The following is a 25,873-nucleotide window of genomic DNA, read 5'->3' as shown; positions in this document are numbered from 1 at the left end:
CCTTTAGATGTGTAACTCCAGGTACTGCTGTCGTAGTGTAGTGTACTCACACAGACAGATAAAGTATCACTGCCAGGATCTGAGACGAGGTGTGGACTGGAGCAACAGAGGGTTTATATCATTGTGCCAATCAATTACTTTATAAACTTTTCTTTTCGGCTTGTTCTATCTTGAGGTTTCCTCCTTTTCTGGGTTGACAGTGTAAAACCGTAGCACGACTATATGACGACTTGATTTGATTTATCTCATCTGTCATCCCTGATGTCTTTACTGAGAGAACCAGAGTTTATGTCAACGTTTGTCAGTCTATAACTTCCCATCAATCATCGAGTGCACAGTTGAAATGGAGCCCACTCGCACATGTACTGAGGCAGCAGTTAGTCGCCTTCACACACCAAGACAGTTCCAGGACAATAACAGGCTCTGTTGGCCAGAGAGTGGCAGTGGAGGAGACAGCCTGGTCGTTCTCTCTGGAAAAACGTAAAGGGCTTTCATTAGCGTTTTTACGCCATCTTTCCCAGGGCAAGTAAATTCTCACCTTTCAGCCTGGGTGAGGATGAACCCCCCTGTCTGAGCCTGCTGAGGATCCCTGACAGATGGAGAAGTCAGACATAGAGAGATAACAGTAGGGGTAAAGCACAGCAGCCTCAGCTGACAGAAGTGTGTGTCATATGTTGTGGAAGCTGTTTAGGTTCCAAGTGGACAGACTATTCAGCTCAAACAGTTCAGGTGCTTCTGGAAAAACAAAGTCAATAAGTGTAATAATCAGTCCGCGACGAGGCTAAGGCAGAAGTATAATACCTGTTTTTCTGGGGCACGTCACCCTCATCCTCTGCGTGTGCAAGTTTATTGGGATGAACTCCAGAGATTTCTGGGCTTTGCAGCAGCTTGGCTTGAATGATCGACCTGAAAAAGAAGAGACGTGAGTCAGTCATTTTGTAATGAAACATAACCGCACTGGCAAAGATTTCAAAGGTGGGAACATCCCTATTATAGCCTCTTGTGTCACCGAAAGCTCTCGGCATCTGCTTTATATAGCTTTTCTCTTTATTATCCTGTTAACATGCTTATGAAGAGAGGAACAAAGATACAGAAGAAGATTAACAAACATTAGATTTAAAAAATTGGCTGATGTTCAAATGTTCTCTTTAATTCTCCCATGGAAAAAAAAAAACCCTTGTGAAAATAAATGACTTGAGATCTCTCAAATGAAGAACTCCGTGACAAACGGCCATACATGTTATACAATAGCACCGAATTAAAACCCATTTAAAGGGTGCAGAAGTAGTGTTTTTACTTTATTGCTACAATATTCAAGGTAAACTGTGGAAAAGGAATGTACCAAACTTAATGAGGTTTTAATTGGCCTCCAGTTTGTGGTCGCCTCATAAGTACAAGCTGAATAAAGGGTACAACCATATTTCCATTTAGTAAAACCCAATTTATCCAGCCAAAGAAAGAAGAACTGTAGTAGAAAATATCACAGATTACACCAACACTCTTTAAAACAGGAAACTACAAATTATTCTTTGGTGGAAATTAGAGTTGTGATTGAACCTCCAAGCCATTCGAGTGCGATCATTTAACACACATCTACATGTATCAGGTAGAGAATGTATCAATTAGAGTCGAACAAGAATCTGGAAAGTAGCTCATTTTCAATCAGCTGCTGGTAACATCCACTAATGTGTGGAGTAATCCTTTAAGCGGAGGATTTTATGCCCTCTGCAGCTAAAAAAACATCCAATTAAAATTTTCTGCCAAGCGATACTCTTTGTTTGTGGCTTACAGTTAAGCTCAAAATCACAATCTGACTCTTCATGTTGGCTGCTCCGATCTCAAATATGTAAAATAGGGCTGATGAGCCTCTTTGAGACGAGGCTAAGCTTTCAAAAACAGCCGAGACACAGCGGAAATTCTAAGTGTTAAACGCATAATTCACTTAAATGAAAGTATTCAGAACAGGTACAGAACACCCCAAACTTAGCTTATTACAAAGTTTAATCTGATTTGGCATTTAAACCTTGAATTAAATCCTCTGAAGACACATGAATTTGAATTTCCTCTCAAAGGAATTCAGCTCATGTTGCAAATAAATTCCAAAACCAGTAAGAACTGATCCAGTGCATAATTTTATAATTTGCAGCTTGTATGTGTCAAGTCACTGGAGAAATCTAAAGATTTAGGTGAAAGGGAACTATCGGCAGATATTTAATGTTTAATGTTTTCACTAGTTCACTTAAATTGTATGAATTGTAGTTTTCTTTACCCCAGAAAAGGCCCTTTATATTAAAATACTTTATATTTACATGGAGGGCACCCTCTCTACAGAGGCCGCCATGTTTTTTACATTAGTCCAGACTGGACAAACTAAACACTTTTTGAGTTTTTATGACAACTGAAGCTACCACAGGTTCTTTTTCATGTTTGGAAGGAGAGGGTGAGGTGAGGGGTGTTCAGCTGCAACATGCAATTTCAACACTGGATATCACAAAATTCTACACACTGAACCTTTAAATCCATGCTATCCTGAAACAACTACTCACATTAGTGTAATGGAAGTATGTGGATTCATATTTGAGGAGTTGCATTTGTCCTTTATAATGAACTCTATGTCCATCAGAGGGCCAACATACAGAGACAATCAACCAAACCCCAACCTGAAGCTTTGTGGAGTGTGAGAGGCAGCTGCAAAGCAGCTCCATTCTGTAGTTTTGACTCAACTAAACCTTCTAAATATTCTGAATTGTAATGTTATTACCAGCTCATATGTCAAAGATTAATGAGTTGCTGGACAGCTCAGTGTTCACAGCAGCAATCTGACAATAAGACAAAGTAAAAGCCTTTAAGTAGCAGCACAGTTTCTAGCTTGTCCATCTGAAATGTGCTGAATTTAAGAGAGCTAAACACAGACTCTTTCCTCATGGATCATAAAATACTCCAGAGGAAACGAACCAGTGTAGCAGCAGCTCTGTGTTCACACAGAATGAGAAGAGAAAACCTGTTACCTGCCACAGATTTTAATACTGTTTGGCAGGTTGAACAAACATGAAAACAAATCCACTGCACCTCCATTACTGTACATAATGCTGAAACCGCTGTCCCACTCAAGCTGAAATGTGTTACCTCAGAAATGGATAACACTTATGACTCAGCAGGAGCTGACAGCGATGTGGCTTATTATTTTCAAGCACTGAAAATCAATCATGTCTTCTCACTATGGCGGCAACAGATTTGCTGCAATATATTAAAGCACAAATGTAAACAGATGCTGTTTCTAAACAGAATATACAATCTGTTGAGTAACTATAGTGGAGACCTACACACTGTGTGTAACTCTGTACTGTGTTTTCTTCAGTTTGTTAGTGTTGTTCTGTCAATATGGTAGTGTTTGAATTGTGACCTGCCAAGGGACTGTAGATACAAATTAGTTTCAACACAAATTTTATTTAGATATCATACAAATCAAATAGATAAATCCAACAAATAAGCTCCACGTGCAGAAATGAGTATTAGATGCAAACAAACATTAAGACATTTAATAATTCATAGAGTATAAAGTAAACCTTTGTTTGAAGAGCATATCTGGTGTCCACTAGATGTTTACAAGTTGACTGCCAAGGCCGAGACATGCAAACTGAGAGAGTCCCTGTGGTGAAGTGATGTAGTCATTTTATCAACAGGAGAAGGAGACTGCAGCCATGCTAGCAGCTCTGTGAGGATGTACTCAGGCAGCTTGGTCCTGAGTTAAATGCTAATATCATGACATGCTGACATGCTCACAGTCACAATGCTAACATACTGCTTGTGCAAATTTTTCACCTTATTAGAAATAAAACCGGTCTCGTCAGTGAACCTCCTCACATTTCTGTGCCCCGGGTTATATTTCGGTCAGTGGCTGAGCCGTCATCCTTGCTCAGTGGGGACTCACCATTGGCCGCAGAGCTCAGGGGACCAGGCTAATTGAGCTAGTGACTGTTGTAGGTTAGATGAATTAACCGTATCAGATCCCCATCTGTCTGCCCAGGTGGGCTGGCTGTGTGACAGAGGGGCTGGGTGCCAGCAGGGCTGACCAACATCTGGCCAGTATCTCTTCTTTTAATCTTTGCCATCATTTCTTTGCTCTAAGCCCCTTTTCTGTGCTCCTTTTGATTCCTTCAGAGGGCCAACAACCAATATCCTATGCTTTTAAAGGCCTTTGCCTGTGTGTCTGAGAACAAGCTGAGAGGGGAAAAACACACAAGATCACACACTGCAACAAGCACCAGTGGAGGCTCGTAGGTGTCAGGTCAGTCAGATCAATGTCGGTCTGTGTAAGCATGTGAAGGATTCCTTCTTCATTTTCCTGTGATGCTGAGAGCACAGCATGCTTTCTGAATCAATCCACACTTAGATATGTTGTATACACAGAGGAGGAGTGGACACATGCTGTGAGTGGTGGGATCAGTCAGAGTGTGGGAATTAGACGAGTCACGTCTGATCCAATTTATTCCTGTTAACTTTGTATTTTTAAGGTATTCTCTTATTACTATTGTCACCTGTAAAATAGCAAATGACAGAGACACAGTACTAAATCTTTATCTGGAGGCTAGAGACTGGAAAGAATACAGAGAAAATAAGAAATGAGCTATCGTGTCCATCTTTCTCACTGTACAATAACTAGCGTTACTGGCGACCACACAGATTTATGACACTGCCCTTATCTACAATATGTAGCTCTGCTGACGTGCCAGTGATACCGGAGGTCCAACAAACACTGTGCTAACGGGATTATGTATGTGTTTTTAATTTGCCGGCTCGTAAACAATGGGTAAAGGGACGATTAATTCATGAACAGTTATTAGAGCATCTAAAATATTCGCTGAGGTCAGCTCGTCATTAAAAATGGATATGGTCTTGAACCTAAACATTGCGACTCTATCTCAACCTCCCAGAGGAGTGCATCTCTCCTTCCTCTTCTTATTCTGCTACCTGCAGCTTCTAAGAGCTGCTGCTGTTTTTGTTCTTGCAAATAGAAGTTAAATTAGATAAACATATGCAAAACTCTGGCTGACCCATGAAATGTGCACAGAATACAGATTCTTCTTGGTGCATCAAAATCTTCCAGACTTCTTCAGTGATACGTGCATTAGAGTCAGCCTCTAATTAACATAAATGCCCAAATAATCCTATTTAAGGACAATCCTCAGAAGACATCCAGCAATTTAGCTCTTACATGGTGGCAGTTGATCGTGTACTTTGATTACAACAAAACTGCTTGAAATACAAAACACCTACTCACATATTCTACCATTACTGACAATAACTCCTTAATTCATTTGTCATTGCTGCTCCCTTCATCTCTATCAGACATGAAACACAAACTGTTTCTTCTAATCACTGTTGTAAATACTGTTATTTTGTTGATGTGTTCAGTTACACGCAGCATCTATTGCACTTCTGTCCATCCTGGGGGAGGGATCCTTCACATGTGGCTCTCTCTGAGGTTTCTATGTTTTTTCCCCTAGTTAATAGGATTTTTTGGTAGTTTTTTCCATTCTCTTGTTGAGGGTTAAGGACGGAGGGTGTCGCACCTTAAATCACAAACTGTGATTTGTGAATATGTGGCTATACAAATAAAATTCGATTGACTGATATCGTTCATATCAGGCATCTGAGCATCACCTTCAATACAAACAAAATGTTGCTGCTGGGATTATTACTCCTTCAAGAAAACAACCACATATAACAGATTCTAGCCTCACTGCACTGGTTTCCTGTTTATGTTCCCATATATGATTTTATTGACTTTTAAAGCTTAACACAGCCAACCCCCAGTATATCAAGAATTTACTAACTCCCTATGTGCCTGTACACCATCTTACATCGGCTGATAGTCGTCTTCTGGTAGTTCCCGGAGCCCAAATGGATAGTAACCATCTTGCTTGTGCAGTATGGACGCAATCAGCAATGCCATATATTGTTACTGCTTTTAAATCCCTTTCTCAAACAGTTTTTAAAATGAAAACTTTCATCTCTATGTGAATTTTAATTTACTTACTTTAATTAAAAAATATTTGTTTTTTTTTTTGGTCCTCTTTCGAGGCACTTTGTAACATTGTTTGGAAATAATGATAGAGACTATTATCATTATTATATATGAACATTTGAAAGTAAGAACATACTTATGCATCCCCTATTTGTACAGTATGTACATACAATAACAGAACAGTGAGGCCTATCTTCATATTTGTCATTATTTGTTTAGTTTGTTATCTTTTCAATCCCTGTTTCCTCATCTCTGCTCATCCACTGCTCTTCACCCTCAGCCCTCCACCTTCTCTAATCATATTAGCCATCAGTAATTCATCTGCAGCAGTTTGCCCACCCTGCTTGTTTATGCCTGTCATCCTGTTAAGGTAATGCAGGACTGGATTAGAGTGGGCAGAGAGCTTCTCCCTTTATTGCAACATCTGGGCCACACAGGGAACTTGTCAGGAACTATAATAACCAACGCCACATTATCCACTTCCCTCTGTATCCCCGCCCCCAGAGCCCCAGCAGTCAGAGCAGGCCGGCTTAACCACTGCCATTATCGCTTATCAGCAAAAGCACCATATCAGCAAAGAAAAAAGCTGAAGAAACAAATATCTCATTATGGGGATGAGAGTAAAATTCATCAGCCAGGAGGAGATTATAACAAAAAAGAAGCTGAAAATGGACAAATGCAGAGAGCTTGATCAGTCTATGGACTTCAATATCTATCCTCCTTTTCCTGTTAAAGACAAATAATGCATCATGAACACCTAACAGCTTCTGCACAATGAAGGTCTGCTACTTTCAGCAGCACCTACTCTACTGTTCATATGAAGTAAGAGCTTTCATCCTGTTTTTCGATATTTAATCCGAACACAACACATACAGCTTTTGCAAATACACTTGATTATCACTAATAATCTGTGGCATTACAATGTGTTCAATGTTTCATTGTTGAATGTCATGGGCAGATGAGAAAAAGCCTAATAGCTTTCTTTGTTCACCTCTAAACTAACGTTGCAGAATCATTTATTATGCAAAATATTTGCAAAGATATTTGCATAGTAAGTAGAGCAGTGAGTATTTGTAAATGAGATGCAGGAATCATGTTTTTTTTTGCACATGGCAGAGATTTGTACCAGTTTACGTCTGCCCAGCAAACAGTAAATCTAATAAAACACAGAAGGGCACACTGGCACACACATTTCAATTGCACCTGAAGAAACCTGTGTTGCTATGGAAACTCTGATAGCAAGTAGATAAATGAACCAACCTCTCACTAAGTTTTCCATCGACACCAATCACCTGGAATCTATCTCTCAAGTCAAAGTTGTCCTCTCTCTCTTTGCAATTAACTGGATGGGTTTGAGGCCCTCAAAGTGTTTTCATGGTACGATCAGGTTATCAACACGTGTACAGGTCGGCCACATTACAGACATGACAAACCCCAGGTCTTTAATTTCTTCAACTATATTAGTATCATATTATATTATATATTATAAGTATAGCACATAAAAGTACAAGACTCCTCTCACAACTAACAATACTGAAAAAATTAACAGCTCATTTGACTTCTGAAAAGAACAAAGTTGACCAGCTGCTGTACTTTTGCTGTGTCCAAGTACAGCTCTACCCACAATGCTGCATTTCAATTTCCTTTTGATTCTTTGGGGAAATTGAAAAAGTTTTCCTGTACATCCAAGGACAAACCGTGATAAGAAGAAATAATTTACTTTTACTTTAACTGAACCAGTCACATGGCTCATGGTGTGACAAAGTATGACATCACTGAACAGAGACCTTCAAGAAATCTATGTAACCAAGGGCACTGAATAAATCTGTACGTACTTTAACACTATTGTATCAGAATCACAAAAGCTTTAATGATCTGAGAAGGAAATTAACTTTGTTTGCATCGCGCATTTTGCATGTGCAATAATACATGTGCGAAGACATCTCATGTCTGTCTCTGTGCCTTTATTTACATTTTCTCAACAACCAATAATCTTGTTGACTGACTTGGAAAGTGTGCAGCTAAAGGGCCTGAGAGAGAGATTCCTCCCTTAATTCCAAAGAAAGCATTGTTAACACGATCACATCAAGCAAAGATCGAACTAGAGACGCAGCCCTTTGAAGATGCCACTGATGACATCATAAAAGGTCACGATTCAGCTTGACGGGCACTTGCACTATAGAGAATGCAACATTAGGAAGTGGATGAGGTCATACCGGTTATCTTGTCCAGTTCAGCCAAAGTCTCCTGGTAGGAGCTGATGATTCCGCCATACCGGGCCATCACCTCCTTCCTTAAGTTGTCCCAATGAGGAGAGAGCTCCCCCAGCTCCCTCAGGTCCTGCACCCTACACATAAACACAGGTTTAGAAGGACGTTCGAGAGATTAACAGATAACTGATCAATAAATTGACAGAATCTGACTTTGCCAGATGTCCCCCCCCATAGCTTCTGTGTTTTTATAGCTCATTAAAAATAGACATTATACATTGTACAACTCAAAATCATAATGCTGTATCTACATATCTGCTGCCTCCATAACTCAAATGTTTCAATGAGGGTATGAACTTAATTGCAAAAAACCCCATACTGACACATTTCTAGGCCTCAGGTTAGTATCTGGTGTCCGCTGGACCACTGTGCCCTATCAAATTCTTCCCCAGCCCCTGCCATTTTTCTCCATCACTTATATGACAAACCCATCTGGTCTTTAGTGGTGACACTGGAGTGATTGGTTGCCTTTCATGGAGCTGTGCCTGCAGCCCAAGGCCAAAATCATCTGAGCTGCTTGGTTAGAAAATATACGAGAGCATGAGTGTGTGTCTGTTTGTGGGGCGAGCGCTGATTTCCTACTTGAAGCACAGCCTCTTTCATTAGCTCATGATTTGCATCTAACAGGCGACATCAAATGGACAGATATCATTCAGAAACCAGTCCTCCAGCTTTTACTTAAAAGTAAATTGTGGTGATATTATAGAAATTCGAGGTTGGAGGAGGTTTAATACACGGTCATGTGCGTTACTTTCATGATAACGAGACCAATTTTCTGTGATTACACCTCATGCATTTTGTATTCTGTGTGCCCTTAAATGAAAGGCTGCATGTATAAATGCTTGTTGCTTCGACCTATTGTTAGGACCAGGCATAATTGCTTGAATGCATAATGTAGTAGTTTATTCTTTGTTGTAGTTCAACCGCTAAAACAACACATTAGCTGGTGATCGTCTCTCCAGACGATTCCTTGGTTTCCTCCAGGTGAGGAAGTTATTTTTAGATTACTTTGAAGTATTTCAATACACAGCAGAGGGTGATAGAAATGATGCCAGATAGATAGAGAAAGAGAGAGAGAGAGAGAGAGAGAGAGAGAGAGAGAGAAAGGCTAAAATTACAAAAAACAAATATTAGACTTAGAAGGACAGTGTTTCTGAAAAACATGGTGTGGTTGAATTATTTAAATGTAATCATCTTTTTAATGCTGTTAGCACCAGAGCTACACAGACATGTCCACTGATATTAGTTTTTTGAAGAAATATCAGTATATGTGGAGCATATTTCAGCTGATGAAGTAGCAGGAAATTTTAGTACAGACATATAAAAGTAGATTAAAGGTCATTCATGAACAATGTGCGCAGTAGTCTACCCTCCAGAGATTACTGATAAGCTGTTTTTTTTAAACTCAGCAAATAAGAAGGTTGTGTTTACGTCACTGTTTGTTTGTCTGTCTGTCAGTTAGCAGGATTACACAAAGCAGATCCAAATAGAAAACTGGATCTGGTGAATTTGAACGTGGTTCGAATTATCTGGCTTTGTTAGGGGGTGTGCCAGACTAGCGGCAAGATGTGCATTAAGCAAATGTTGGTAATCAGGGCCTCTGCTTCAGCAGCCTCAGGATCAGTGTTTTCTGTTGAGCAGAGGAGCTCAGAAATCTCATGGAGGAATATTTCAAACCCTGAAATCAAAGTAAAATTTACTGTATGGGTGAACGCCCCTGGAGTTAAGTGAGAGAAAATAAACATTTGCAAATGACCAATAATCCACTTTTCCTGCCTGCATGGCAGATAGGACATTAGTGGGTTGAATAACAAATAGCTATCGTTTGTCTCTTTGTGTTCTGAAAAAAACCTGCCAATGGAAATAACCTCTCGGGGCGCCACATGCTGACAAGTTCTGGAGGTGGTGGAAAGTAAGTGATGCTTGTGGCATTGGAAGATAGATGGCTCGCTCACAAGGTAAGTACATCTGATTATAACACAGTAACACGCTTGCAGCACTGTGGGCACCACAGGAATACTTTTCAGTTCAGAGATCAGATTGTTTGAATAAAAGTATTATTTATAGTTTTGGCTTGTGCTGGGCACTATTTTTGATTGTGAATGGATTTAGACTGAGACCAGGAGTGAATATACATGTATGTTTATTCAAAAAGGTGTTGGGTGCAAAATTCCCAGGGATAAGATTTGCATATTTGCAAATGAGTTGCTCAGAGATACTTATTTTGAAATGAAAATAAAAAAAATTGAGATATCGGAAAAAAGAACCAGATGAAAAGAAAACAAACACTGCTCTTCTATTGATGGATTCTAATCGAAGCCTGGGGCTGAACACTTCAATTGTTTTGGAACTCTTGTGTGTCAAGACAACAGCACAGAGGTAGATTTCCCAGCTGTTGAGGCCTGAGCAGGACCACTCCACATTACCTGGCTTCAATCAAATATATTGTTTCTGACCACTTAGGTTGAAGTGGTCCCTAATAACATAAATGGGCCATTTTAACCAATCAAGAGGCAATGTTCTCAGAGTTTCAGGAAATGCTACACTGGTACAATGCTCTTTAACAGATTGCAGTCATTCACCATAATCGAAACCCTCTGACTACACCAGCCACTGCTCCTCAGTGTCTGATCTGGTATTGTGTGTCTGGAAGTCTGGAGCTGAGGTCAGGGTGGATGATCCCGTTGTAAATAATAGAGTGGATAAAATAGAAGATAAAACACATCTACTTGCTAAATGAGGGTGATAAGGCAGAGGGATGGCAGATGCAGAGATATAGCATCACCTCTTTAATCACAATGCTATTGTCTGAAAAGAGTAAAGGTGTGATTGAGGAAAAGTATGATAAGAATATGTATGGGCTGATTAAGTGTATGCATGTAAGAAAGGGCCAGAATGTCAATAAGGTTTTTTGGTGTTAGATCCAACAACAGACATTCAGAGAAAAAATGTGCTCATATAAACAGTTTGTAGAATAAATATATTATTTATATATCGACAGAAGCAAAAAAACTCTGTGGATATAATTTTATAAAAAGGAATGAAATCATTTTTACGTGTTTAAATGACCTGTTTGGAGCCAATGTGGCTCTGCTGAATCTACCGTTCTCTCAAATTGGGGAATACATTTGGTTTGGATTCATATTTTAAAACATCCCCTCCAGGTACAAATAAATATGTTTATCTAACTAATTAAAATTCTTAAAATTACATCTACATCTTCTTCCTCAAGTTCAGAATCTATGAGTATGCAAGACGACGCATCGCACTCATGAACGTTTTGCGTTGGGCGATGACTGGCCTCTAGCCTAGGCTATAAAGATTACGCTGGCACACACATTAATCTTAGATCTGAGTTAAGTGGAGACAGATGAATGTGAAAACAGTCTTCGAATGTCAAACCCTCCACATACATCAATCTGCACTGTGAGGGTCAAACATCCAAGTTAATGCTGAAGGAGGTTTATCCCCTTTACTCTGATTAAATGTCTTCTGTTCTGTTCTATGGATGATTATTACATCTGTTAAACTGCTTTGTTGGCATCATAGATAACAGTGGCACAAAGATAATTAGGTTTACATTTTTATAAATGGTGTTATTATATGCATGGGTTTTTATTGTGACTTGTAACAGATGTGTCTTGATCAAAACACAGCAGTGTCAACAGTGTGGATGTGATTTATAAGTGACTGCAAGCATTTGGAATAACGCTGGAAGGGCACTCTGAGCCCATACTTCCAACAAGGTGGTATAAACCCTGCTTCCACCACTCTATCAATTTTAAAGGTATACCAGTAACTATAAGACATGTCAAAACTACTTGTACTTTACTGAATCTTCATTATCTTAGCTACACATTGGTAGTTGCAGCTTAATTTGTTATCGAACAGTAACTGAGTAAAAATCACCTCTGTAAAATACTTATTTTCATTCACAAAATCTGCATCATCTGGATCCACACCAAATTTAGCATGTTCAAAGTTATTAGTCCTTTATAAATTTAGGGGTTTTCATCAATACTGTTTCTTGAGAAATTCCCCAAAATACTGAAATTCATCCAATCACAAAATATTCGTCCCATTGACTGTATATAGAGATTGACAACATAACAGCTAAAGTGTCTTGAAGTTTGTGGATGGGATATGAGCCAAAGTAAAAAGTCAAAGTACCAAATATGGTTTCTGTCATTTCCTGTTGTTGTTATCACACTGATGTATGTTCTCAGTGCTCAAGTTTAGTTTAAATTATTCATTTGATGCTGGTGACATGTCATGACTGACAGCTGAGGATCTCGATAGTGTGGCTTCATCCCCTGATCGCTACTGCGCAGACTGGCTCCAAATGTGCAAGATGGCAAAGCTTGGGTCTGAGATATTTTGGCTTCATTTCTGGGTAGTGGCAGGAAGTAGAGACACGTCATCTATCTTTATTTACAGTCTAAGGATTCGCCCCCTTAATCGGATTCGCTCCAAAAGTTAATGGGTTAGTCCTTGTCCCATACTTCACAATGAAATCGGTTCATTAGTTTTTGCATAATCCTGCTAAAAGACTGGAAAATAGACACACAAACAGACAAACAAAAATGACATCATAACCTCCTTGGTAGAGGTAAAAAAATTAGGATTTGATATGGAGACGTACAGAAACTGCTGCAGATTAGTCATTTATTTAGACTTAAACCATGATGCAGATATTAGCAACTAAAACCAAGAAAAACCTTTAGGAAAGCAATGTGTTTAAATGTCCTCGTGCAGATGACAGAGTAGAATAGAGAGTATAGAATACATTTCCCAAAGAGCAAAGACCTGTCATGTGGGAGCACCTTTATTTCATGGTGCGTTATAGTGCCTCTTCAATTTAATCACAGAGGGCTTTGTGTGTGGGGTCAATAAAACCTGCGTGAGAGGACTGAAGAACAAACCTTTCTTTCACAACACATGCAGCACTTTCCAACAAGCTCAGTCATTTACGTGATCCTGAACGCACAGATCCAAACAGTGACACCTGATGTCGAAATATCACCTATAAGACACTGAATCACAGCAGAGAAGAAGGGGCCATGATTTTCTCACAGTCACTTTACTATATATGCATTTATTATCTGTATATGCACACACATACACACACAAACCCCCCGCACTGTGTCTGTACTGGAGGTACAGACACCTCTATGTTCGCAGAGCTAGATTAAAACATGGCTATATACACGAAAGTGATCAAACAGAAGGAAGAGACATCTGAGATTATCATCGAGGAATCAAACAAAGCCACCCACCATCCACCGCTGCTGCACTTACAACTTTACAACACTTACTGAATCATTCAAAACACAGAGTTAGCATCAGTGCAAAGCTGGCTGACAGAATAGGCTAAACGAAGATGAACCATGGAGAAAGACAACACTTAAAGAGGATTATAGGAGAGGTGCTTAAGCAACCGAGCTGGATACACGCAACACATGCCTGTTAATAAACAAACGTAGTATAAGGTAGTCATGGTTTGGAGCCTGCTGAGAGCTCACGAGCTGCATTATACAGATAAGACTTTAATAAATATTCTATAATTGTCTTCTAAATTTAGCTATGATTGAAATGATCGGTTTGCAGAGCTGATCATCTTTTATTCAAACAGAAAGTCGGGTGAGAGATACTGAGAGAGGACGTGTGGAGAAGAAGGTGCAAGGATGTGAACGGATTCATCTGTTTGTCTGGTCCATTGATCAATAATGACCCAGTGATTGTTTCTATGTGTATGTGTGCAGTACAGGATGTGCTTTATTACACATTTAAAGCACGGTTCCGCAAACTCAGTGTGATACTTCAGGTGCATACAATTGTGATCATCAACATGTCTCCTCCAGTAACTTCACCCCTAAGTTTGGGCTGAAGTGTCTCTCCCTGGAAATCTAGAAATGCCTTTAGAACGCAGTGCTAGGAGGCGGGACTAGGACACAGGCACACCCCCCTAGCATAAGCTAGGTTATCTAGGTTGTGTAGCTAAAAGCAATGACTCCAGGGCATATGGCCTCCAGAATTTCCTGACAGCTAAGACCATGGTTGTCTCTGTACAGTTGAGGGGCAGCAGAGGATGAGGGACAATGTCGTGGTCTAGGGACTTAGTTTCAGCATAGATTTAAAAATGAACCCAGCATTGTAGATCCCCACTCACATTGCAAGGACCAGCCACCTATGATTAAAGGGTGTTAACTTTTTTTCAAACCATTATAAATGTCATTATGTAGAGATGGAGAAATGTAGAAACAGTTGACACTAGAAAAGCATTTGGCCCAGCAAGGTCCCAGAGGGTTTGAAACACGGGGTGTCGTTATGAGCCATGTTCAACACATAAATGGCAATTCTTTATAATTTGGGAAATAAATGTGATATTAAAAACCATCATTAATGTGTTTCATCACAGTCACATTATTTAGATTACAGCTCAAAAACTAATTTAAGTGTGCAGCATCATTTTCATCTGCATCTTTAATTTTTTGTGCCTATTTCTTGTATTAAAATGAGCAATGAAGAAATCATTTGAAGCTGTGTGTGTTTTTGTGTGTGTGGATGCATGTGTGTTATATATGAAAAGGGGTTGCTAGGGACAACAGGCCATTTGAGAAATAATCGGTCTTGACAAACATTAGTGGAGCCTGAGGGAAGGGACTCTTTGATCTACTTACAAGTGCACACTCGGAGACTGGTGATCCACCATCACCCTCTGTCCTTGTCCTAACCTGCCCTCATTCTATTACAGTATTTACTGGACTGGACTTAAATTGCAGTAATATGCCTGATTTCCATAATATTTCTCATCTATTCAAAATTAGACTTTTCATTAGTTAAATTAGTACAAAATGGAATCGGAAATGCTCTTGACATTTGATTAGTTTTAAAATGTTGGAGGGAGATATTAAAACTAGAAGACATTGCGTTTTAAATTAAATGAAGTGACGGAGAGTAACTAACTTTTTCTGTTTTCTGGAAAACTTCTGGTACTATGCACAGCATGAAGTCAGAACTTAGTTACTCATGACATGATAAAAGACCAATCAAACATAAATTTCTTCATCAAAACACCAAGTTTGTTTGAAAACAGTAAATAACCCATGAAATGTTTGGGGCCCTGAGAAGTTACAGAGCCATAGTATCATCTCACACTTGCAGTTATTACCAGTTCGATCTAGTTCTGCACCAGTAAAAGGATGTTCAACGTGAGAGGACTCAGAGATGGTGTGAGTGTGTGTGGAAGAGACGATGTTTGTTATTTCTTGGACGCCTTCTTCTTTAAAGGATCGGAATATTTAACTCCAAATATAGGCAGAACTTTGAAATGACTCTTAACATAAGTTTAAGTATAAGTTCGATATGCACACTGTACATGTAATGAGCTAACACCTTGCTGGAGTTTTACTTTTATCTTTTGGCTGTCCTCCAGTGCAGACATGAAACGCTTCATCCATTATCTATATCACTTCATTCTTTGCCAATCCCAGGCGACATTGAGCGAGAGCCGGGGAACATCCTGGACAGGCAGTCAGTCCATCAGAGGCAAGACATATAGAGACAAACAACCATCCATGCACATTCAGAACTATGTCCAATACTCCAGTTACCCTAGGCTGCATGTCTTTGGACTGTGGGAGGAAGCCGGAGTACCCAGAGGAAACACACGCCGACATGGAAAGAACATGCAAACTCCACAGAGAAAGGGCCCTGGTCAGACAGTTCAATCCCAGAACTTTCTTGCTATGAGGTGACAGTGCCAACCACTCTTCCACTGTGCCGCCAATGTGAAATCTGGCAGTGACACATTAAGATTTACCGGTATGATTTCACAGATGCTTACCTATTCATGTCCTCCTGAATGTACAGAGAGAGCAGCTGTCTGGGGATGCTAAAGGACAACGTGCACTCCTCCATTTGTTCCCGCACCAGCATCCACTTGCTGTCCATTGTTTGAAATCTGTACACTTTGCATACTGGGTTCTTGAACACTGGGGGAGGGACACAAAGGGAGAGAAGAAAGATGCAGTGAATCATCGGACACAGAATGAAAAAGCATCACGTTCTCTTAAATCTTTCAATTTCACAAAAGGGAGACATAAGATCTAAAACAGCTTTGATGGCTGGCAACCTCAAGGACGCAAAAGACTGACTGTCTTCAAAAGTCACATGAGGTATGAAGCACAAATTAAATTCTATAATCAATAACTGTGTCTGCCATAGATAAGGTGCTTCTCATCTTCTCTCTTTCTCTCTTTCAACTCCAGTGGCAACACAACTGACAAGCAGACTGAAATACACAAACCCTGTCCTGTTAATATTTGCCTTATTATTTCCTCTATTTCCATTTTAATTGCTTGTTTATTGAACAGCGAGGCACAGACAGTTGCATCATTTTGAAACTTTGCTCGCTAACCCCACCATCCAACTTGTCTCTTAGACCCAATTCAAATTCAGCCCCATCTTCCTCATTTTTGCAGAGAGTGGCTAATAGCAGCAATCGAAGGCTGGAAATGAAAAACAGCTCTAATGCTCTTATCTGCATGCTGGCAGCAGAGGGCAAGAAAGCTGTGCGCCTTGAACACTGTTTATTACTCCTTTTCGTCTGCAGAGCTGCAGTCAGAAAGGAAGTCACTCAATAAGTCGGAGCTGAAGCACCCTGCAGCTGAAACACTGACAATCTCGCTCTGGGCGGCCAAACATGCATGGTACCAACAAAATGCTTTTTCTTGAAATCAGAAGAGGGAGCCGCACTTCTGCTTCCTCGAACAGCACAGAGAATGCTCCCTTTACCAAAAACTCTACTGCACCGCTCCCTGATCTGGCTGCACATTGTCCGTTTTTTCATGTCACCCGTCTAAGGGTTTAAATCATTAATCTTGCTGATGCTACGTCATTTGTCCTTGAGTGTTACAGTTCAGCGCTGCCTGCAAACGCAGATGGATTTAAGGAGGTGCCCTACAATCGAATTTTTTAAGTAGTAAGAGGATGTTACATTGGATGCAGAATCATGAAGTGTGTTAGCAGGTTGATTTTAACAACTGCTTCCAATGTGTGCACTTGTTTAACAGTGAATTTCTGGGCCACCACTTGAATTCAAAACAATAAAGTAGTTTATTAAATGTCAAAAAATGATGCCAAGACAATGAAATGACAAAGTGAAGTGCTTTTCATGGATTTGCAATGTGAAAATAATTTCACTAATATAAGTTATATAATGTTTTCAGATTGTTATCAGCTATAAATCCTAGGAAATATAACAATAAAATGATTCTTATAAGATTTTATATGTATCCACACGCTGATATACAATACATCATTCCTCAATGACGTAGATCTTCATTGTTATATTGTTATATTACAATACTGAGCAAAGTTACTGCAAACAACACATTATTACTATGAACATTACCACTGTAGTTAATTTCAAGTTGACTTTTTAGCTACGGGAAAATACTATACATGTATTCATTTGTGGATGAAAATGCTGCCAAACAAATGCACTGTTCACTCCTGGTAGAGTGTTGTTAGCGGAAAACTACAGTGCTCAGCTGTTTTAGGAAATGACTGAGGCCTCCGAAAAATAGCTGTCTATCTGTGATCTATATGAAGGTTTTCTATCCTCAGAAGGCATTAAGCTAACTGCCATATACAGGAAAATGGACTGAATTAGGAATTTGATCAGTGACTAAGAAAAATATATTACAGTGGTGTCCTTAAGCTTCTTAAGTATCCACTTAACCACCCTGACCACCTTAAAACGATGCAACATCTGCTATGAAGCTATATTTGAAGCATCTAAGGTCACTACATCACCACTGTGATCACACCGATCACTGTTTATAACTTTATTTACTCACGAATACTGCTCAAACAGACAGACAGTCGACATCCTCTAAAGGACAATAACTGTGAGTCTCATAAGCTGCAGTGAGGTTTATTGTTTTTCAAACGATGCTCCAGTTGATGTTGAAATTAATGATAATTAAGGTTGAGGAATAATGACCCCGGAAAAGATTTAAATTGCATCTAAATGAAACTGGATACTCAGACATTGTTTTCATGGGGATTAGAGTGAGAGGAAATGGATGGCAAAAATAAACGTGGAGCAGGGGACACATGGAGGGGGGGGGGGGGGGGGGGGGGGGTAAAAGCACAGCTTTAATCGGAAGAGCGACAGTAGCTGAGTTCCACCTCTGTCAGAGAAGTGGATTAACCCCTGAACTTCCCCCTGCCACCAAACTAATCTGACCACCAATCAGACGCTTCTGTTTCCCTTCCTGACACCTCTTAAGAAAATGACTTCCCGAGACATGCTGTGCGTGGGCTCCCCCATCTCCCCGCTCACTGTATGCTCATTTTGAAAGGTAATAAATGTGGAAGACTAAATTACATTACTCAATCTGGCGGGGTCTGTTGGGAGGGTTTTGTTTTGACAGGCTGCAGATGTGCACCTGCAAACATGGCTGCAGCTCACAAGCTAATCACAGAAGAAACAGTAAGCGACAATGACACCATGACAACAGGCGTGGGGTTACTGGGGGGCTCGGGAGGTGGTGGGGTACTGGATAAAAGAGAAAATGGATGTGTGGAACAAATTAATGCACAGGATGAAAAAAGGAAGCTAGTTTCACAAGTCTCCTGTGAACAAGGGCTGTGAGGTTTGAACACAGCAGGAGTCGTGACCTTTTCAAGTCTTTCCAGTTCGTGTCTACATGTCTTTCATTTTCTCTCCATAATTCTCTACAAGAGAGAAGGCTACAATTCTGTGCTGCCACAAAATTAGTCTGATGCAGCTTGATTGGCATAATTTGCTTTTCAGTTAGTTCAGTCATTCCACAAATAACCAAGTGGGATTTTTAAAATTAAGTGACTTTTGAATGAAGGAAGATGTTACAGGATGTTATCTACCACAATTCTCCATCACAATCGAGATTGATTGATTATTTCTAGCTTTTATTTAAAACCATCACTGGGTGAGTTCTTGCTTATTTCCCCCCAAAAAACATATCTGTTAATTGTCATGTTATTCAGCAATGAATGTTGATATTAGAGTGAATCATACCTGGTCCTGTAAGTGGGTTATTTTCTCTGTCGACGCAGGCATGGGATGCAGAATCACAAACCAAGGGACACTGGAAAGGAAAAGAACAAAAGGAGAAACACAGGGAGAGAATATTACTCAACATCAAGCAGAAACGGTGCAGTACAAGTATTTTTCTAAGGAGCTTACTTGGTTTAATGCTGATTATTATGTATGAGGTACAATGGAGATGATCATACCCATATGCAAGTGCAGCCTGACACCATATCACATGTGACAGACACTTCAGTTTCGTTGGGTTAGAAAATCCCTCGTTAGCCTTGTCTGTTAAAGCGAAGCGGAGCTGTAGTCAGCAGCTCCCGTAGGTATTGTGTTAAATTTAGCTGGATTGATCCAAGCTGTGCAACAAACTTCAGTGGTCCAGATTTTTATTCTTATGATATATTACACACACTTGCATTAGTACAGTATAACAGATTTTTAAAAAACTGAACCACAGAATATTATGCCTGAATGGTCTAGTGTAAATGTAATCAATATTTTGTTGGCTTTAGGTTTTCATTGGTTTGATTTGAGTTTGACTTACTACAATGACGTAATTTCTAAAAACACAGACTGTTGGATATAAATAGTAGCTTCTGTCTAAGCTGGATGCACATTGCAAAAGACTAAACCCTTATAACCATGGGAGCAGATAACTGCTGTTTCAATCTTCAAAGAATTTCAGTTTTCACTGCAATCAGTGTTGTCACAGTAGGTGACAGCTGGAGGAAAACGTCTGCTGTGACTTCACTGATTGGGTGGTGGGTTGGTGATTTATAACCTTAACTGCCATTTCAGTCTTTCTACATTCACAATCCTGCAACTTCCTGTCTTGATGGTTAGTTTCAATTGCTATGCATTGGCATTCAGTTAATGACACTAAGCTTCAAAACAAAAAAGACGATAAAACAATCAAAAGTAATCAGTGCCTCAATTATCCAAAATCTGTTTCCCCTTTTGTAAAGGAGACATATAATGAATGCTCATATTCAGGATCATAATTTTAATTTCAGTTATTACCAGAAAAGGTTTAAATGCTTTAATGTTTAGGAACATCACTGTCTTCATTCTGTCCACTGCTGAAGCTCCTCTGTCTGAAACACTTGCTTATCGTTCTGTCTGTTTAAGGCCCCCATGCTCAGTCTGCTCTGATTGAACAGCTGTGATTGGTCCACCTCTTCCAGCCCATGTAGGAAATGTCGGTCTCCACTCTTCACCTGGCTTTGTTAGGGGGTGTGGCAGACTAACCACTAGGTGTACATAATGCAAATATGTTATCATGTGACATCACGATGCCCCAGAAGTATCGACCGGAATTCTTACAATTTGCAGTGTTTTCTGTTTTTATACATCAATAACCTATTTGAGAAACTAGAGGAAAGAAAACCTGAAAAAGCATTTGGCTGCTATAAATTATATTTAAAATGTACAAATGAGCCACATATGACTGTTGTTATTGTAAACAGCACCTATGCAGTGGCAGATGTTCCTTTTAAACAGAGGTAGATATAAGCAGACTTCTCTACGAAATATTTTCCCCCTGAAATAACTGTCACCAGCAGATTTCATCAGCAGTAACCAGCTAAGTAAGATAATATTAGCTTCAGTTTGACTTTTTAATGCTTTCAGCAGGCTTGTTTTAAAATAAGAATGTTTTAATTATGCACTAGATGGCTACGTCTATGATACTGCATCAAAAGAAATTGAGACTAAAGCTGCATGTTAGAAGACACAGTAATAACGAAACAGCAAAATTCTTGTACTGTGTCCTTTTAGTCAAGTAAGTGTCCCCAGAAATGATTTTAATAACGAAACAGCTATACTCACACGCAAAGTCAAAACAAAATGTGACCATTAAACAGAACAAACAGACACTATAGCATCGGGACATTTACGTAAGGTCTGTGATAATGAAGAGTTTGAACAATGAGCCAAGGGCCACAGCTGTGAAAGGAGTCCCATTTTAATTGCAGGCGGTGGACAGCATGTGTCCGATGGCTCTTTGATGACTCAAATATGTAAAGAGATCAGATCAAAGGTGACTGGAGTCTCTTTCTTCTTTCAGCTGACTGTTTTTGCAGGGGTCAGTGGGATATTCATGAGCAGCAGTCACGCAAACAATGACAGTGAATGATGAAACAAGTGCCTCCTACCCCCCCCATCGACCAACAGACACACACGCCCACAGTATGTTCAGACAGCCAGACGCACACACGACGAATGTCAACTGAACAAGAACTTCCCCACAAGTGCGTCCTGCGTCCTAAGTCTGCCCTCCCTACTATTTGTCATATTCCTTCCCTCTTTCCTCCCCTCATCTTCCACAACAGAGACACTGCACACAAGGGGAAATGTGCTGTGACAACGCACACACAAACACACACACATGGACATGCACACATACATACACACACAAGGCAACACATTTATCAAGGCGACATGGGCAGATTGTCGGTGACACTCTGGAGCCTAGCAGGGACCCTCCCTGCACCAGCAAAAGGGGTGGGCAGAACTGAAAGCCAGTCAGCCATGTAGGAGCTGTTGGTCAATTATATAAGACAGTGATTCACACACACATACACACAATCACACACACACAAAAGAGCAAATCAACAGTAGGCAAGGACTGCAAATCTCCACGATGCCTTGCAGTTGCCACGGTGAAGAAAATCAGAACCTTCCTCCTTTACAGATCAAAAACATTATAATAGCTCCATCTTTACTTTTTATAACTTTACCACTGGCTCCACAGCTCACATTCGCCTGACAAATGTTTCAACAAATCTGTCTCCATTAGTATCATAAAGGAAGTGGAGAGAAATCAGACTACGTACGACTTCATTTCTGGTGTGGTGGCATCCCATTCGGCTCACACAGTCCTCAGTTTACTGTCAGGCTCTGGAGGAGAACACTCTTTGTTCCTATTTTCGCTCGCCTGATTATGTGAGTTACTATAGAGCCGAGCTGAGCGGTATGTATTGTGTGAGATTAGAGTGGAGAAGGAGAGGGAGCGAGGCAGCAACTGGCAGCAACGTCCAACAAATACCTGGTCAAATGAATTACAAAAAATCTAACACGGACAGTTAAGTTTGTCAGAAAGGTAATTTGGTCAGACCTGGCTTTAATCCTGTCAACATATGAGAGCAAGACAACACAAATGTACTCACAGAGAGAGACATTACAAGGCACACACATGCTGTAAATCCTCATTAGGGTTTACTGTCGTTTATTTAATCTCATTGGAGGACTTGAGCAGTGCCTGTCTAATCCCAGCATTAGCACAAGGCTTCTGGAGCATGGAGGCTCTAGCTTTGTCTAGTCACCCTGGTGCTTTACCTTCTGTGGTGGAATGTCAGAGGTGATATGGTCCACATCAACCTCCTCCATCTCCCCCATCTTCAGACGACTCACCAACACTGTTCCTGCTGCACACACACCATCAGATGACCTAAAGGAGAGAGGGAAAAAGAACCATTCAGCATTAACCTCTTAATCTCTTGAATAAAAAAAAGCCTGCTCACTTAAATGATCTTTTCCTCTGGCTACTGCCCCTCAATGGGCCTCGGATAATTTCCAGCCTCGGGCAGATTGTGAAATTATACAGTTGAAAACAAAGTGAAATTGGGACATACACATTAGCGCTGTGGTGATTTTGTTTCCTGACAGGTTTTGCAGAAGAGTCTGCATGCAGATTAAAGCTGAGCCTGCGCCGATGGTAGATTGATGGAGGTGACGGAAGGAACATTTCGTGAAACTGTTCAAATGGCCATCTAATAAACCAGGCTGTGGGCCCTGACAGACACAGAATTTATACTAGAGTTTTCATATCAGGAAGCCAGACCAATCACTTTCCAAATCATGGAGCCATGATTAAGGAGGTGATAGGAAATCTATAGTATTGGCAGCAAGACAGACACTCCCGAATGAAGAAAAATGGTCCCTGGGCAACGTGCGAGCAAGTCTGATCACCTTAACAGACCCATCCCTAATGTGCTCAGTTCCACTCCAGCTGGAGAAAATATTGGATGTTGTGTGGCAGCTAATGGTCTGGAGAGAGGGGGGAAGGATGACACACCCCTGCCCGAGGCGGAGAGAACGCAAAGATTGTGATGGAAGCAGAAAGGACGCCATCAAGACCAATCCATCTTTGTTGGACACTAGGAAGTAAATCTACCCAAGGGAAAAACAGAGAAGGAGACCTGGTGAGTAGAGGAAGGAGAGAAGGTGAGGAAATACAGGAGGGAGATGGAAGGAAAAGTGTGTTTCTGGTGGGACGCTGGGAGATTCAGTTAGCGCTTAATGTCTTGCAGGAGTCCCCAAGCAGACAAAATATCATTGGTTGGTTTATAAATCTAATCATTGTCCCTTGCCAGAAACCTGTCTCAGTGTTTACTCCTCCGCTCATTTTCCTGTCCCCCCCCTCATTCCTCACCCTCGTCATCTGTCTCCCCCTCTGTTTCTCTGTGCAACAGAAGACTGGAGCTTGCTAAAAGAAAGTCACCCTGACTTTGAAGAATCAGAATGTACTGACAGTGGACCACAAATAATCGAGGAAATGGAGATTAACATGCATCACATTCAGCGATAGTCCTCCCAAGGCAAACCTTAGGGGTTAGAGCGGCCCTATACTCTTCAGATTGCTCTGCCTCAATCCACTAATGAAATCCTGCAGTTAAACAGACAGAGGAGATGTTTTTAGCGACTGCTTTAAGATAATTGATTTATTCCTCAGAGAAAAATATTGTCATTTCTTTCATATTTGTGGCCAAATCTAAACTCAGCACTTATTCAAATACAATCTGAATGTATTATTGTTTGTGAGGAACTCGTCTCCAGGAATGAGGAAGAGATGATTTGATTTGGCTGTGTCACCACAGTGATGGTTTACTGCACAGATTCTGCTGAAAAGCAAAAGCAAAGAAAGTGACAGACCTTAAGAAAGTCTGACACAATTCTTTAGTCTTCAGGCTGAACACAAACTGACCTCGAATTAACTTTGACGGTTTTGATGAGAGCTGTGGATGAAAATGAAGCTTGTCGTCTCCTCCCCTCCCACATCCCATCCCTCTCTCTTTCCGTCTGCTGCAGTTGGCAAGGAAACAAATCTGCAGATTGTTCTGTGCCTGCGAGCCCATCTTTTTAAAAATCTAATTGGCCTGGGATCTCTTCTATGACAACACCTAATCTGACAGCTTTGTTAAAGTGACAAAAATAATGTGCTTAAAATGTCTGCTGTGAATTTGGCACAATTCAAAAAATAATTAGTTATTAAGGAAGTGACTTAGACTCTCATTTATAAAGACATTCTCTGACATATGGAGATACAGAGCAATTTGTTTCAAAAAACAATCTGCACCCCGCTGGTTTGAGAGGTGTTTGATGTATGAACCATGCAGTGGGGTCCAAGAGGCAAAGGGAAACTTATGCAAATATATATTTTTTGAAAATGTCTAATTCTACATTTACTTCTAGTAAATAACAACTGAAATAACCATATTTTCTCTTTGCAGACATATTCATACAAAATGTCCACTAATGATCCAAAAATAATTATTTCTATCAATGGTCAATTATCTTCACCGTAGAAGCTGCTAACACTTTACCGTTTTGCTAGAAAAGCTAGAATGCTCAATAAATAATGACTGCAGATTGACTGACATTAAGTGCAGTGACATTTTGCACAACGTGCTACATTTCAGTTTTTGATCTGAAGAAATCTGACAGCCTGTACATGAGAATGAATGTGTTTGGGAAACAGATTTCAGCTTTATTGTGAACATGTTAAACCTGTACAATCTCCTGCTGTGTTCTTCATAGAATAACGGCAAACTCCGGAGAATAGCCGCGCAAATGGCTTTGGTCATTTCATGTGGTTAATGTCTGGAAAGGACTTCATTTGGCTCTACTGTCACAAACTGGTCTGCCTCAATACTCCTGCCGGCAACAGCGCTCTCAGATTCCTCAGTCTCCTCTGTCCCCACAGTGGAAGTGGTTAAGGTGATATCTGTGATCGTATAATAATAACAATGCTGTGGGGAGTAAAGTTAGATGGCCAAAGTCAGACAACTAGAGGACTCAAAGTGGCAAAGAAAATGGCCTCTTTCTGCTGCCTGGCTGCCTGTCAAAAGAAGGAGAGATTTTCAGAGTAATGCCAAGCGAAGGGCAATTCATACCTTTTCAAAAGGTGTGAATCTAAAAGCCTGTGGGTGGGGAAAGTTCATCAAAAAATTTCAAAGGAGCAATACCTCTGTGGTCGACAGGTGCTTTTCTCTGCGGGAGACCTCACAGATGACAGCCACAGCAAAGATGCAAAACACCACTGGCTTTTCCCCTCACAAGGGCTTTAGCTTCAACTGTAGCAAACTACAAAATTCACAGCAGGGAACCGGAAAAATACTATTTCGATTTTTGCTCTGCATTTTTCCCACAGAAAATACAGCGGTTTATTTTATATTATCAACTTTAAGCTCTGCATTGTCTGTGGAA

General features: G+C 40.3%; 1 protein-coding gene across 20 annotated transcripts in view; it reads right to left on the bottom strand.

Annotated features, from left to right (window-relative positions):
* Positions 1–25,873, bottom strand: part of inpp4b (inositol polyphosphate-4-phosphatase type II B) — a 183,097-nt gene that overhangs the window by 30,004 nt on the left and 127,220 nt on the right. For 13 of the 20 annotated variants that reach the window (XM_020101330.2, XM_020101329.2, XM_020101333.2 and 10 more), the window contains 6 exons: positions 22,724–22,835; positions 19,367–19,436; positions 16,145–16,292; positions 8,245–8,375; positions 802–906; positions 539–589 (listed from right to left, as the gene is read on the bottom strand). In XM_020101330.2, the coding sequence (XP_019956889.2) occupies positions 539–589; positions 802–906; positions 8,245–8,375; positions 16,145–16,292; positions 19,367–19,436; positions 22,724–22,835 (617 nt within the window). Of the gene's footprint in view, positions 1–538; positions 590–801; positions 907–8,244; positions 8,376–16,144; positions 16,293–19,366; positions 19,437–22,221; positions 22,703–22,723; positions 22,836–25,873 lie in introns of those variants that run through there. The other 7 variants (XM_020101339.2, XM_020101336.2, XM_069530709.1 and 4 more) reach the window with 2 other exon arrangements.

This window comes from Paralichthys olivaceus, chromosome 8 (genome assembly GCF_024713975.1).
Source record: "Paralichthys olivaceus isolate ysfri-2021 chromosome 8, ASM2471397v2, whole genome shotgun sequence".
Taxonomy (NCBI): domain Eukaryota; kingdom Metazoa; phylum Chordata; class Actinopteri; order Pleuronectiformes; family Paralichthyidae; genus Paralichthys; species Paralichthys olivaceus.
This window is presented reverse-complemented; position numbering and strand designations above follow the sequence as displayed.